This window comes from Hesperophylax consimilis, chromosome 26 (genome assembly GCF_061612785.1).
Source record: "Hesperophylax consimilis isolate HC1 chromosome 26, BYU_Hcon_1.0, whole genome shotgun sequence".
Taxonomy (NCBI): domain Eukaryota; kingdom Metazoa; phylum Arthropoda; class Insecta; order Trichoptera; family Limnephilidae; genus Hesperophylax; species Hesperophylax consimilis.
This window is the reverse complement of record NC_142861.1, coordinates 489,669-505,153: the sequence shown is the minus strand read 5'-3', so window position 1 is coordinate 505,153 and position 15,485 is coordinate 489,669. Positions and strand designations below refer to the sequence as shown.

Here is a 15,485-nt window from a genome sequence, read left to right as displayed (position 1 = left end):
AGGGTTGTCATTGGATGTTTGGCAAGGTCTACTGGTTTCAAGTGTGCCTTCCCAGGTAGCTGAGCCTTGTTCCCTACATGGCGGAGGTGGGACATTGGCACCATAAGTGAATAGGCCATCTGCATGCATTTTATAACGGCTTGGAAAAAATCGTATAGATAGATAAAATAGGAACCTATACCTTTATTTATGACCTCACTACATAATCACTACACTCAAATGGCCGGTCTCTGATTTTGTTGTATTTATTTTTATAAAATTCCACACTGCATTCAAGTATGCAGTATGTTCAAGTAGACATGAAGTTAATAAAACATCAACCACCAAACATATATAAAAATACATTCTTAAAACTTGCATTAAATATATAGTTTTTTTTGTTGTTATCTGGTGTTTGGCTGATTTTCGTCTATTTTCAGTGAATTTTTGTCTATTTTAGTCTTTTCAGAAAACTTAATTTAAAAAAAACATTCTAAACTAAAATTAACAAAGATTAATATTTATTTGAGGGTGAACATTCATGTTTGCCATAAAACAGTTCAAATATTTTTTTATAAACTTAACAAATAATACAAATTTTGTAACAAAATATCTATTTATCATTTATTTTTAAATATAGTATTTTTTAGTGTTAATTTAAGTTTGAAAATTACTCAAGGAAATGTATATAATATCTTGTAAAATAATTCATAAATAAAATTACCCTTTTTATGCAAACTGTTTTATTTTGTAAGTTTATGAACATGAACTTTATTAGTCGCAGAATATAAAAATTCCCCACCATCCACTTTTTCTGCCATTCACAGTTGCGTCGATATATTCAGTGTGCAATATAGGTGTAACAATGTAACAAGCAGTAATTGTTGAATGAAACACTAGTATATATTGAATAATTTCGCGGGTAAGAGATAAGCCGCCATAGCTCAGTGGTCAGAGCTGTCGACCGGAAATCGAAGGGACACGGGTTCGAGTCCCGTTGGCGTCATGTATCTTTTATCAGGAGATTTTTCAATGTGGAGTGTTTCAGGCGAATAATTATTGCTTGTAAAATAATTGCAATATAGTTGTGAGTATTATATGTGGGATTGGACTCGAAATTGAGTAATCTGAAGTATGTTGCCTGTTGTATTCTGATGATGCAGTGCTGATTTCTAACAGTCCGAAAGATCTACGGTCTCTCGTGTCTAGGATGAACGAAGTAGGTGTGATGAATGAATGTAAGTAAGTCTAAATTCATGGTGTTTGAAAGAGAGAGTAAGAAAACAGTGTGCAATATAGTTGTGAATGATGAATACTTGGAGAAGGTTGATTGAGTTTTTATATTTGAGAAGTATGTTTACGAGAGATGGGAAGGCTGATAGTTATTGAAAGAAGGGTAAATGCAAGAAACTCCAATAATGGACTGAATGACAAAAAATAGTTCAAAGAAGCAAAGCTAGTAATCTACAATGGAGTGCTGGAACCTACCCTGGTGTAGGGCAGTGAGGCATGGAACGGGCAGAGGAGAGATGAAAGTAGACTGAATGTTGTAGAAATGAGATCCCTGTCATACATTGTATTCATTTGAAAAATGTGGAGATTTACAAAGAATGCAAGGCTGGTGTAAGTATAACGAGTAAGATTGAGAAAGGGACGCTTAAATGGTTTGGCATTTATAGTGACTAAACAAAGAAAGGAATGTATTTTTTATGGTGACCAAATAACTCATCAAAATTACAATTCAACACACCTATAAAAAGTGATGAAACAAAAACTATGTTAAGTAGGTTACATATGTAACTATTTTACCTAGTTTTTGTTTCATGACTTTATATCACCTTTTAAAGGTGTGGTGAATTGTCATTTTGAGGAGTTATCACGGAACCATTTTTTATACCTTTATGGTAATAAAAATAACAAAACGTCAACAAGGAGAATGAAGCGCAAAACTAGAAACGGATAGCTTCGCAGGCAGCCAAAGATGACCCGATCTTAACTCCTCGATTTTTGCAAAATTATGTTTTTGTAAATTGTACTGTCTTATTACTATAAATAGTTTGAGTGATATATGCTGGCGCACAAGAGGTTACAAAGCAAATGGGTGAAGAATTAACAACAGTGACCCTGTCGCTCGGGCATTTTTTTTTTCGGACATTCAAAAAAGTTGGAGACAACTGTATTAAATCTACATAAATCACGCTACCGACTGCAAAATTAACTGTGACAAGCTACATCACCCTAAAAATAACATTAAATCTCCGGTTCGTAACCACCTACAAGAAACCAAACAAATTTCCTGGTGGCAACATTAAAATTTTTATAACACCATAGAAAAAAATGTCATCAACTTCAAAATAAAATGTTTGTTTGAATTTCAAACGATTTATTAAATTTTGACAGCCGTAACTTTTGAACAGGTTATAATCAATTTCAACCCACGGAATAATGTGAGTTTCGACTTTAAAGCGCGGGGCGAGGGCCAATAATAATTAAAGCCTCCGTATTTGCTCGAAAACTGCTTATCAGTTGTAAATCTCCAATAACATGATTTCTGATGCCGAAACAGTCAGGGCTAATGAATATGTGAGAAGACGAATTCTCAGACTACAGCAGGTATTTGTATAAATATGATTTATAATAATAACTCATGTTAATCTCGATAAAACTGCACTTGTAAATAATAAATGGAAATATATTTTATTGTCACAGGGTTTTGACGTCTATAATTTTTGTTTTCTGTAGGTTCGCGAACAGTCGAAAACCATCGCTAAAAAAATCAGGTCTAAGGTAAACGAAGAAAAGAATCGACAAATAACGAATATTGAGGCGGCAAAGAAGCAAGAATTCGAAACGTTTAGAAAGAAAACTATTGACCATCTGAAATCTGATTTTGATAATAGATTATCTGAGATTGGGGGCAGCCATGCTTCGGCTATTGATGAGGAGTTGGCTGAAATAGGTATGAAATCATTTTATTTTATTATTATTTTACCTTACCACGTTTCTGAAGCCTTTTTCGTAAGAACCATTAGAGTTGAAAATCCACAGCATGACACGCAGAAATTGCTCAAAATTAAACAAAAAAGTACTATATTGACAAGTTTAATTTTTTACATTCTTTCAATCAAAACATTCTGTTAATAGATTTCCTTTTAAAACTGTTTAAATTCCCTTTTAAAACTTAACACAAGACCTTCCTAAATTAATGACGGGAGTTTAATGTTAACCCCCTATACACCACTCAATTTAGTTGGTTCATCCGTTGAGTGTTGCGTACAGATGCCGTGATGTTTGTTTCAATTTCGTTGTTTGCTCCTCTGGGGAACACACGCAGCATGCCTCCTACTTTATCAAAAAAACAAAAATTTGCGTGCGCTCTAATGGCATTTGTACGAGACAATATACCGTCCGTACAATAACTGTAGATACGAAGGTAGCTGGGTACACTTTTCAGCGTTTTCAGTCTTGGTAGATGTTGTAGAGGCTGGTAGTGGAGTTTAAAGCCACGATCAGAGAGGAATTTATTTCCAGATCTGAGCTGACAAAAAGAATTTATTACTGGCAAAAAACTGAATTTACTACTGAATAAAAACACTTGAAAATAATTCTTGAGACTTTGGAGACTTGGAGATGGTTTTTCAGGAGAGAGGATTCCCTTTCAGAGGTAGTTGTTGAACTGACTTTGTATGGAATTCGGTTCTCTATTTATAGAACGTTTTCAAATCGAACCCTCTCGGAGGCGTTCTATCCTCTTTCGTGAGGAGTAAAGTGGTTAGGTATTTTTCCTCTGCAATTATCTTGTTGAGAGGAAAGTTATATTTTAATATGATACCTTTAACCAAGTCAGTTCAGTCTACCAAAACCATCTCCCCCAGTCTTGTTTATTTATTGTTTAATAAATTATACAAATTTTCATATTGGGTTTGAAGTTAAATATCTTTGGTTTGAACATTTCCCAAAGAGTAACAAACATATTTAGGTATGATTTTTTATGTCATTATATTGGCATATAATTATTTCTTCGTGTTGATATTTATTCCGGGGTTGATTCTTCCATCATTTTCTTGTAAATTGAGCTTGATGTTATCACAATTAGTTGCATTGAATTTCGTTATCAATGTTTGATAAGAATCCTAAAGAGATATGCCGTGCTGTGATTGGTCGAAAGTTCGGCGGCCATCATGGAATTTCTTCCGGGTGGTAGAGAGGGGGGTCCACGTAAATACTGAGTTGCTTCCTAGGCGGAGGTCACTTCGTAGGTTGGCGGCTCCGAGTGAGGTGGTTGATGGTTATTTTTAGATGTGTTTCAGGTTCTGCTATTATATTACTATGTAATTATCATCATTAATCACATATAATTCATCATTTGATTGAGTTATTTTGATGTAAAGATTTCCAAATGTGTCGGCGACACGGTATCAAGCGGTTTCGGGGTTCGAGTGTTCTTGTGATTTTTGTGTAAATATGAATTCTCTTGAAATATTCTGGAGGTCTGGATACCTATGATACAGCATTGTTAACTGTTAACATGAAAAGAAAAAGACAAACATGGCGCATGGAACGTCATATGATATTACTAAAAGTGCTTTATACATTTTCATTCGTTGCATTCTTCTCAATATATTTGAACTGCTCCAAAAGATCACAAGAGCAGTATTCCACAAGCAAGTTTAATTATTATTATTAATTAATGAGCAGGCAGCATTCTGCTGATGTGTTCATATCTGATTTCACTATAAGTTTAACATAAATTAGAAATAAGTTAATCCTTTCTTCTTTATAAATAAGAATCCAATAGAGCTTTAAATAGGTTTACATTAGTAGAATCGACAACATGTTTTGGAAGTTTGTTCCATGCATCCACTACTCTATTTGCAAGGAAGTGTTTCCTAGGATCCTCATAAAATGTAAAAAAATCTGTCAAAACTTCACAACCTGTTATTTTATTTATTTATATTTGTTAAATGTTAAATATATGCTCACAACTCACAACCAACTAGCAACAACAGCTCTTTAGGAAGACTGAGTAAAATTGGTCCACCTTCTCAAACAGGCTACAAATAATCTAACTTGGTGGGTGGTTGGCTGGTCTGGCGTTACAACCATTCAACTTGATAGCCACGCCCCCTTATCGCATACAACGCATCTCCCCATGGCTCAACTTTACGTTCAACTCCGCAAGATTGTTACAACCGCTCAACCAAATTGAATGGTCTGTAGTGCTCATTAGTCGTGCCTATATTGAAAAAATATGTGAATTGTTCAGAAGATGGCAATACTGAAACATTTTTTTCACATTTACGTTTGATAGACCACAATTTCATTAATCTTGAGTGGCTGGCGGCACAGGCATTTATAACTTTAAAAGAATTTACAATTTAGAGTACTGATTTCTAACTCAAAATACCCATAGAGCTATACAATTAGAGGTAATTAATTTCGCGTTGAAACATGTTCCACTATTAGAATGCGATATTCGGTGCAGGTAGACCGGATTTATTAGTTTCCAATCATTCAGCGTTAGCTTTGGGAGCGCGTTGGAGGCCATATCAGACTAATTAGACGTAAAAACGTAGAACCTATTTAAAGTTACCACAATCCAACATAGACACTTCTAAGCATTAAACAAATTTTTTTTTTATAGAATGGAACATCCAAAAACAAATATACAGTCAACTGGCCACAGATAGAGGGTCCCAGGCCACATCCCGCCTGGAAAGGGAAAAAACAGAACGGAACGCTAAACGTGTGCTGCCTCGGAAACAGTCAGCCAGGTAATAATAATACGTGACAAAATATTGTGTTAGAGCGGACGTGTTTTAACCGCTCCAGTTTGTTTAATCCTTTCAGAAGGTTTCCCTTGTTAAGAGATCGCTGAAAAATGTTCAGCATCCGTGTTTTATATAGTGCTTACCTTCTTATTTCACGAAATGCGCGTAATTTCTACCGTTTAGCCGGAATTTGCAATTATTATAGCATTTTAAACCGATTAAATTTTGAAAGTGAACCTAGAACAAAGATTCTCAGTGCAGTCGAAGATTTTATACCTGACTCAAGTGTCAAGTGGTGTCGGGATTTACGGGACCTTTTCAACCGAGGATGTCTGCTTGGAGGACAGATAAGCCATATTTTGTTTAAAGTTTTTGTTTTTATTTTCTGTTTTTGTTTATGTATTTTGTTACAGATGACACACATAAACTTCACTTTGACTTTGGTTCAAGATTTTGTTTATGATAGCCTGCGATAAGCGAGCCCTAAGGGTCTGAGACAGAGGTGTGAAATCGTCGGATCACGACAATAGAAAGAATTTTATTTTTTTTATTTTTTTTGCTGGATTTTATTTAGGTATTGGAGCCAGGAAGGAGTCTGAAAGGGTCGAGAGGATGCACTAGGTGGCATGAAAGGCTGGGAGGTGACTGGAGAGACTAGGGTAGACTAGGATGAGGTGATTTTGCACAGCGGTGCTGCCAAGGTCTTTTATCTATGTGAGGATGTTGTGTCGGCGCTCTTTATTGGCAGCAGACACATGTCAGCGCTATATTAGCGGCGGACACATGCCTGAGCGGATGACGAGCCTCGTGCTGGCACAGTTGGTGGACGGGGTAGTCTCTCTCCCTGCAGCAGCTGGTACAGTTCCTTCGCTACCTAGGACTCTTGCAGCAGAGTCTCCATCTTCTGTCTTTGTCGAGCGTCACAGCGGTGCTGCCAAGGTTTGTTGTCTATGTGAGGATGTTGTGTCGGCGCTCTTTATTGGCAGCAGACACATGTCAGCGCTATATTGGCGGCAGACACATACCTGAACGGATGACGAACCTCGTGCTGGCACAGTTGGTCTAAATAACAAATGTAGATCCTAGGAAATAAACTGTACAGCGCCCTTGAGGTGATTTTTCACAAAAACGGCGCTCTAGAAATTATCCAATTATTATTATTATTATTAATGACCATGTCCCTGTCCATACTCTCAGTAGCGCTCTGGTGAGATATTACCATTCAGAATCCAAACTTGTAATCTTCATCTTTTCAGATATGTCACCCAGAAACTGCCATCAAATCTAAAAAAGAAATCACCGACCGCTACTTCCGACGGGTTACAAGATTTCTATTTGGAGACTGATGACCCCGACGACCAATGCGCCAACCTAAGTACCCGCTTTGAAATCAATACCGAGACTCAATCCTCCCCAACGAGTCAGGAGAAAAAAAACGGAGAACTCGACATTATTTACGAAGAGACCGAAACTAACAAAAGTACTGCTGCTACCCGCTCTCCAAATAAAGTCAGATTGCAAATTAACGCCGAACCACAAATTATCTCCCAAGAAGACATTGAGGAATCACCAGACAACGACAGTGATGATATTCCGCATCATTACGAAGATAACATTGAATCTAATAATGTAAACATTGTTCCTCCGAGAATAACACCGGCGGAAACGTTGAGACAGTTGAAAATAACAGAAAAGCATTCCGCCGAATCGACGAGTAAATCATCAGATGACCCATTCCAGAGACCACAAAACACATATCTCTCCGCCATTCCAGAAGAACCATTCTTGCAAACAGCTTCCAGACAGACAACCTCTAAAAGTCTTCAAGCCATGTCCAGCGATAACCCATTTAACGCTATTTCTGATCACATCAAACACAGGCAAATCAACGTAAACCGTGGACCATCTACCCATTCTCACAAAGAATTAAACATTGCGGATGCTAAAGATTTGATACAGTACGCGAGGCACGCTCATCTCTCCACGGGCAAGCCGTTAATACCCACACTACCTGAAAATTACAGAAGGCTCAATGAACGCAATTCTGAGAAGGAATATAACGCCAGAAAAAAACACCATTCCGATCTCATGGCTGCTTCTGCCGATTGGATACCAAATTCTGCCAGGTGTTCAGATAATCAAATAAGTTGCAGATGTCCGTCGCATTGCCGCAAAGATCGTGACTTAGAAGTCACAAAACATATTGGAGGATCAAAACCTTTAAAAGGCATCCTATCACAATCGGCATGCAAACAATCATGCTCTTCTACTAATAGGAACATTAAATACGTCACCGGGAAACCTTCTGTCAGGAGTAAACCGTTTATCCCCGGTTCAAAGTGTTGTAATTCTAAAGGAAAGCCATTGTTATCCGGCGGCGTTTCTAAAAAATCTAGAACAAGTCCAATCAGAAAGAATTGCGGCGATTCTAAGTGTCGTGCCAATGTTGTTAAAAGCTACGACCAGAATCATAAGTTTGCCAAAGACTTTGTGGTGGACAGTCAGAAGTTTGTGGAGAGGCACCCTAGAGAGAAGAAAGATGCATTTGAGTTGGCCAAGGAAGAGATTTTGGAGACGGACAGAGCCACGTCGGGGCTGAATGATTATTTTATGGATGAAGCCAGAAGAATTCGCGGGGAGAGAGCTATGGAGAAGGTTTTAGTGGACAAGGACTGTATCAACATGAAAAAGGAGTTGGACGCTCTCACCAGAGATCAACGGCTTTACGGAAGGAAGTTGCCTGTAAGTCTATTACAAACCAATTTTATTAGAAACTTTGTAATTATTTAAAAAAGGTGCCAAAAATATGGAAAAATTAGTTGCAAGATGATATTGTTAATTCTGAATTTGAAAAATGAAAACACATGACGTTTAATAATTAGTTGCAAGATGATATTGTTAATTCTGAATTGGTTGCAAGATGATATTGTTAATTCTGAATTAGTTGCAAGATGATATTGTTAATTCTGAATTAGTTGCAGGATGATATTGTTAATTCTGAATTAGTTGCAAGATGATATTGTTAATTCTGAATTAGTTGCAGGATGATATTGTTAATTCTGAATTAGTTGTAAGATGATATTGTTAATTCTGAATTTGAAATATAAGAACACATGAAGTTTAATAAATAGGTTCCAATGGTCGAGTGGTTTAAGACGCCTGTCTCGGTAAGACGAGAGATCCTGGGTTCGATTCCTACTTGTGACCGTTATCTCTTATTTTTCTGTGTCTTGTTCTATTTCATGTTTGGTTTAGATTTATCAGTATTATCTTCTTCTTTAATGATACTTTGTATTTTATTCAATTCACTTTACATGTATTTGTTCTCACCTTCTTTCTGATACGTATATTCTGTACGTTTGGGACTTTTGACTTGATAATAATTCAGCTCTCCCTTTTCCCGAGAAACCCATTTTGAGAACAAATATTAGCCAACTCGAGATAGGAATAGAATACTTGGTCAATGTTAACCATTACTTTACTGTTGAACTAACGAAGAACAAACTGCCACATACAATCTGTCAAGAGTTCTATCATTCGTCATCGATGTTATTATCGTAATGATCTTGCTTTGGTTTTGATCCTAAACTCTATTCATGGCTAAATGCCTTCCAGCAAACGGCCTACATGTTTGAAGAACGCCTGAAAGAGAAGGAGCGGCTCCGGCAGAAGCGGATGGAGCAGGCCTACGAGGAGGCCATGCGGCCCACCAGGGTGCTGCGCCACCCTGACCCAGTGGAAGCCCCCCAAGTCCACCCTGAGAGGTCTCCCAGCAAGAGACGGAGCCTTCCTCCACAGCGGCAGAGAAGTGAGTCTGAAGTCAGCTCCTCGGATGCTCGGCAGCAAACAAGTCACGGCGGAAGGTAAAAAGATGTTTTTATTAACATTTAACCCCTCAAGCCTCTAGCATATTCTGTCAGAATTTGTGTGTATTTTCACTCAACAGTTAAATCCAAATAAATGGAATTTTTCTAAATATGTCTGAAAACTAAAAACTATTTTTGAAAGATGATAAAATACTCTTTCAAATTTTATTATTAGAAATAAACATGTAAATTTTTAAATAATTTTATTTTTAATGAAAACATTAAAAACTTTTAAAGATGGCTCACTTTACGTTTTTTCTCATCTAAACACTGAACTAAAATTATTGATTATTGGTCATCAAAAAAAAATCATTGAAAACAATATTAACGACTCAAAAAATGTGAAACGGAAAAATCAGAAAAAGATTCAGTCGCATCTAGGAATTGAACCAAGAAACTCGGCCTTGCCACGACTTTGCATGGCTGAGGTTATTTGAATATGTGTAATACCCTTGATAAAACACCGCAGTATCATTTACTTGCTGGCCGCTAGGAGGCTAGGAAGTTACTGGAGTGTTAGTTGGAGGTATTGGAGTGGAAGATACACTCAGTATCGCCCTGGTGTATGGCCACCATTCAGGATTGAAACACCTACTTGAAATGGCTTTAGCCGTTTTTGGTGACCAGATCTGAATAGTCTGTTTCTATGTATTCCCCACCTTCCTCTTCCCCATCTCCTTCCTCTCCTCACTACCTTCAGCCTCACAATATGTTGTCCCATTATAAAAATTTAAATCCTTTCCTAAATAAAAGTTGTATATTTCTCATTTTCTTCATTCTCCCCTTTTTTATCTTTTTCAGAGAGCCTGAAAGAAAAATATCCAGTGTTAACGTTGGCTCCTGGGACGTGGGCTCCGTTCGTTCACTGACTGACGATCTTGACGAGATACCAACCAGAGACAGTGACGGGACACTCAAGTCCATTGCTTGCGCTAAAAAGGAAAGGTCCACCAAACCCATGAGCATAGACAGAGTCCTCCATCTGGTAGAGAAACAGAAGGAACAGCTGATCAGAGAAGTTGTTCGGATGAAGACAGCCCAGAATGAAAAGTCGGCGAGATCCAATAGTCCTAAGAAGTTTGTAGAAAGATCTAAGAGTCCTGTAATACCAGAGAGATTGAAAAGTCCCAAAAAGGTTTCAGAGAGATCGAAAAGTCCAAAAAAGATTTCAGAGAGATTGAAAAGTCCAAAAAAGGTTTCAGAGAGGTGTCAAAGCCCGAAAAAGGTTGAAAGAAAAGTCCAGGAACAATCTGAAAGCGATGATGATTCATGCTCTACAGAAGAGTTCAAGAAGCCTACAAGTAAAAGACTCAAGAAGAAAGTTAAAAGTGTATCTCCTAAAAAGGTTCAAGACCCGGGGAGTGCAGGTGCTAATAATGATAAGATATGTACAGCAGATTCTCAGCAGAAGGTTCAGATGGCCAGTGCGGCCAGCACCATCTCTTTCCAGGGACTTCAAATACTTATTGAGGTTAAAAGGACAGGTTCCCAGCAAGAAACTGTGATCAGTAACGCTGGCAAATCCAAATCGGTTAAAGTCCAGGAAGAACACAAAGACTCTTCAACGGAAATGTCCATAACAGCTTCGCAATTTGTTTCCAAGAAAACCACGTTCATCGGAAACAACAACTCTGTCTTGAGGTTCGACTCGTCGGAATCTACTGCGTACATGAGCCCTCCTGAGAAGCTTACATCGAAGGCGATAAAAACATTATTCGGGCCGGCAGTTATATGTAAAAATTCTGAAACCCAAACTAATAACAACGCCAAGAGCAAAAAGTCTTCAAAGTCTAACGGCGGAAGAGACGATTATGTTTGGGAGGCTGTACACCCTGATGCCAACAAACAGCACGCTGAAGCAAGAAGAAGAGACGTTTCTGAATCATCGAAATCTGAAAGATTCTACGAAACCGAGAGCACCATCAGCGTCAACAGAGTTTCTTCTTTCTCGCAAAATGATGCATCACGGAAAAGCTCCGCCGAGAAGGGCATCCAAGTCAGTTCGTCCCTTCGGATGTCTTCACAATCTCTGTCACAACACATTCTCAAAGAGCCAAACAGAAAAATAGCCCCAGAACTCGACCCTAAACTCAAGATGTACGTCAGACAGTTGTTGGAGATGTCAAAAGCGGGTGTTGGTAAACTTAATGTGGATGTCAGCGATGTTTCTACTCCCAGCACTTCTGTCATCAATGTCAGCTCAAATCTTCCACCACAACTTAATCCCAAGCTTTGCGATAAAGTAGAAAAGCTAAAAACTTTTATCGATGAAAATTACACCTTGCTCGAGGAGTTTGGAAAGGAGAATAATTTCGATCGGAATTACAGGTACAAACACGTCGCCGTAAATAACTCCCCCGATAAACCTAAAAAAGCTAAAATCACTTCTACTCTTGACAAGAAATCTGCACGGTATTGTGAACAAGTGGAGACAGCTGCCAAATCACCTAAAAAGACAAAGAAAAATGTAGCCCCACCTAAACAATTGTCAAAAAATCAAGAAAAGAATCGAAAGTCGAAAGATCATTCCAAATCTCCACCAGTTGAAGACCCGAAGTTTAAAGAAATTCCCACAAAAGTCTCGCCAAGATTAGAGATAAATTTGGATGACGAACGCTTCTGTGATGAGCCGAGGAATAGGGAGGAAAATGCCGGGTCCATGAAAGTGTCTCCCAAGCCAATGTCGCCGTCTAAGAAGTTGAAAACTAGCGATCGAGAAGACGTTGATAGAAACATAATTGAGAAAGGATCAGAATCCAATGTCGATATTGTCAATGAAAACAGTCCAAGATCTGGATCGCAAAGTAAAACATCTCCCACAGAAAGTTCTGCGCAAATGGTTAGTGAACCTTCATCACCACCCTCCATTGACAAGAAGCACGAAAAGTATATTCAGCTCAGCGCCGAGTGCTCGGAGAGAATCAGTAACTTATCTCAGATGCTGGAACAGATCAGGAAGGATAAACAAGCTACACTATCTTCTAGTAGCAGTCCATTTAGTGATGATGGTCAACTGAATCTGTCTAAAAAGCAACCTTTAGAGACATTGAGTGATAATAATGATATAGGTTATGTGCCTCTGCTCGCTGGCATTCCAAGGCCACCAAACAATGACATCAACAGTGTAATCATAACTTCTGGCGCTTGGGAATACAACGTTCCTCCGCTGGGAATCAAAGAGGTGACAAATGTCGACTCTGACGATTGTTTGTGCTTGGAGAGTTTTGATAACTCTTGCGAATCGCCGGAGAAGCGACCCAAGCCTCCCGCCGCCCTCAGGAGACACCCAATGATGCGTAATATTGATGCCAACCCTTGCTCCCCGCACGAACTCTCTACTATAGCAGAAGTGGACACTCCCATCACCAATCGTAATAACAGCGTTCTGTCCCGCCTTGTTGAACTGTCTCCAACTTCAGTCAAATCAAATAAAAATCAGCTGCCTTGCGTTTATTATGATTACACAGGAACACCTAAGAATTCTAAAATCAGAAAGGACTTAAAAATTCTCCCTAAAGTGAATTACGAAGCTGGCGATGCGCAAATAAATATTACAAACGGAATTACAAATCCGAGCGTGGAAATGGAAGTTATATTAAAACCATTTCTTTCTTTCCAAGATTACGTCAAGCGCAGCAGCGAAGACGTCATTGATTTGGAAGCGGGGGACAATTTGTGTGATTCAACTCTCAAAGTAAATGAAAACGTGGAAATCTGTTCTCTGTCTTCAGACGACACGTTGCCCGATATCATCCCAGAGATGATCAAAAGAAATCTAATACGGAAACCAGACAATAGTTCTAGTAATTGCAGTGTGGAGAATTCTACCAGCAGTTCACCTGTGAACTCATCGCCTCCTGTTGCCATCCCTTTGAAAATCTCACCAACTAAATCGAGAAGGCGCAGAACAGAGCTTGAAACGGCAATTAACAAAAATCTTCAGTCCATTTCTGGCATACAAGCTTTTGCAGACACATCTAACAGTTCAATCTCGGAAAGATCAACATCCGAATTAGAAAAAGCTTTGAGAAGTATGGGCATCGGTTGGGGAGTATCAACACTGAAGAAAACTAAAGAAACCAACGCTCTCTCATCGAGTTCGTCTTCAATGCCTAAAGAAAAACGACAAGCCCATAAATCCCCTAGCGAAAGCTTGCAAAAAAGCAAAGACATGCTAGCGGAACTAGCCAATATGTCCGGGACAAGTGTTGGGTTGAGTACCTTATTAGAAGAACTAAACATTACCGACGATTTCGGGTACAAGGTAAATTCTTCCGCCAACGCATCGAGGATATCGCTGAACAAAGAATTGGAGGTTCTCCTCCACAGAATAGAAGCCGTAAGATCTGCGATTAGACCGAAACAAAAAACCGCTAAATCGAGCGAGAAAAAGACAGTTCAACTGCCGAAGGATAGTGGAGAGTTTGATCAAAGTGGAAGAAAATTAAAAAATGATTTAGAACAAAACAGCAGTAGGCGGTCGCTCAAGGGTGGTAACCCAAGTTTTAAAGTAAATCTATTCTCCGAGGAGGCAAATCTCAGTGGTTTGCAAGGCAGCAGGGATAAAACGCACCATCGCACTTCTACTCCCGTCCAAGTAAAGTCTTTGTCGCACAGTTCCAGCACCGCCAGCAGTTCGCTCCGAGCATCCAATGGCCTGTTTGGCATGGAGAGCGATCTTTCGTCTGTGAAGAACATGTCTAATGTGGATGTTTCTGCCGCTGACAGGGACACCCTGTGCATTCCCAACATGAGCCTCAAATTTGGGAAACTGTTTGACTCTACAATTAAAAGTGATGTTTGCGAGTATAAATAGAGATGGATTGAATAAACCTGATCTGAGTGACTCTGAATAGTATTATTATTATTTATCCGTCCAGTGTTCGTATTCGGTTACGTCTCGGCTCATTCACGATTTCTACCTCGAGCTTTTAACTATTTTTAAGTCTGGAACAAAATTATTTGCCTTCTTCTGTTTGCCGTTTTCCACAGATAATATTTGAAATTTTCACAAGTAGAAATATTGTGATAAATTTTCGGGTTATTGTGCCGTGTTGCGTTTCCGTCAGCGTTACAGTGTCCATCATCAGGGCAGATCGTATTCCACGGTCATATTGTAAAACTTCAATCCAAGGAAAAAAGTTAGTAATTATTTCTCAAAATCCTATAATACCCTCAAAATATTGACTTTTGATAGAGTTTATATAAACGTAAAGAGTGACATGGTTAATTTAGCAGTTGGTGCCGTCGCTAGCATAGATTTTGTGAATGCAAAGAATTGTTCATTCAATCCTCCGCTGGCTGGCCATCTGCAAAATGAAGTATGTCAAGCTGTTTTTTTGTTGTTTGTTTTTGGGGTGTTATGCCGTGTTGCGCTAACTCCTTCTTTAGCCGACGTTTCGGACAGCGTTGCAGTGTCCATCATCAAAAAAAAAAAAAAAAACTTACCTATGTCAAGCTGTATTGTTATACATCATGTTACTTAACCTCACTTTCAAGACGTTATTAATTTCGTTAATGCATGGTAATTCGATTGACGCGTGCGTAACCTTAGTGAGTAATGCTATTTAAAACAAGGTGTTACAATAGAATACATATTATGTAGATGCATTCTTCGACTTGATTTCTATCAAATAACAGTTTACAGAGAGGTAAAATATACCACATTAAAACAATGAAAGACTAATTCAATTTAATTTATGTTATTATTATTATTATGCGCTATGTAAATTATGGGGCGAGGCTGGTTATTATTTATTAAAATAGTTCCCTTGTTTTTATGTAATATGTATATGGTTTGATTATATTTTTACATCCAATGTGTGTAAATAGGATGACCAATTTTTATAGCTTTAATAATGTGTATTTA

General features: G+C 38.4%; 1 protein-coding gene across 1 annotated transcript; it reads left to right on the top strand.

Moving 5' to 3' along the window:
- Positions 1-2,346: 2,346 nt before the first annotated feature.
- Positions 2,347-15,071, top strand: ana1 (anastral spindle 1). The gene is made up of 6 exons (XM_089647214.1): positions 2,347-2,592; positions 2,722-2,938; positions 5,624-5,753; positions 7,007-8,492; positions 9,366-9,613; positions 10,418-15,071. Exons 1-6 carry the CDS (start codon positions 2,524-2,526, stop codon positions 14,430-14,432), a joined length of 6,165 nt encoding a protein of 2,054 aa, XP_089503340.1. The 5' UTR covers positions 2,347-2,523; the 3' UTR covers positions 14,433-15,071.
- Positions 15,072-15,485: the final 414 nt, after the last annotated feature.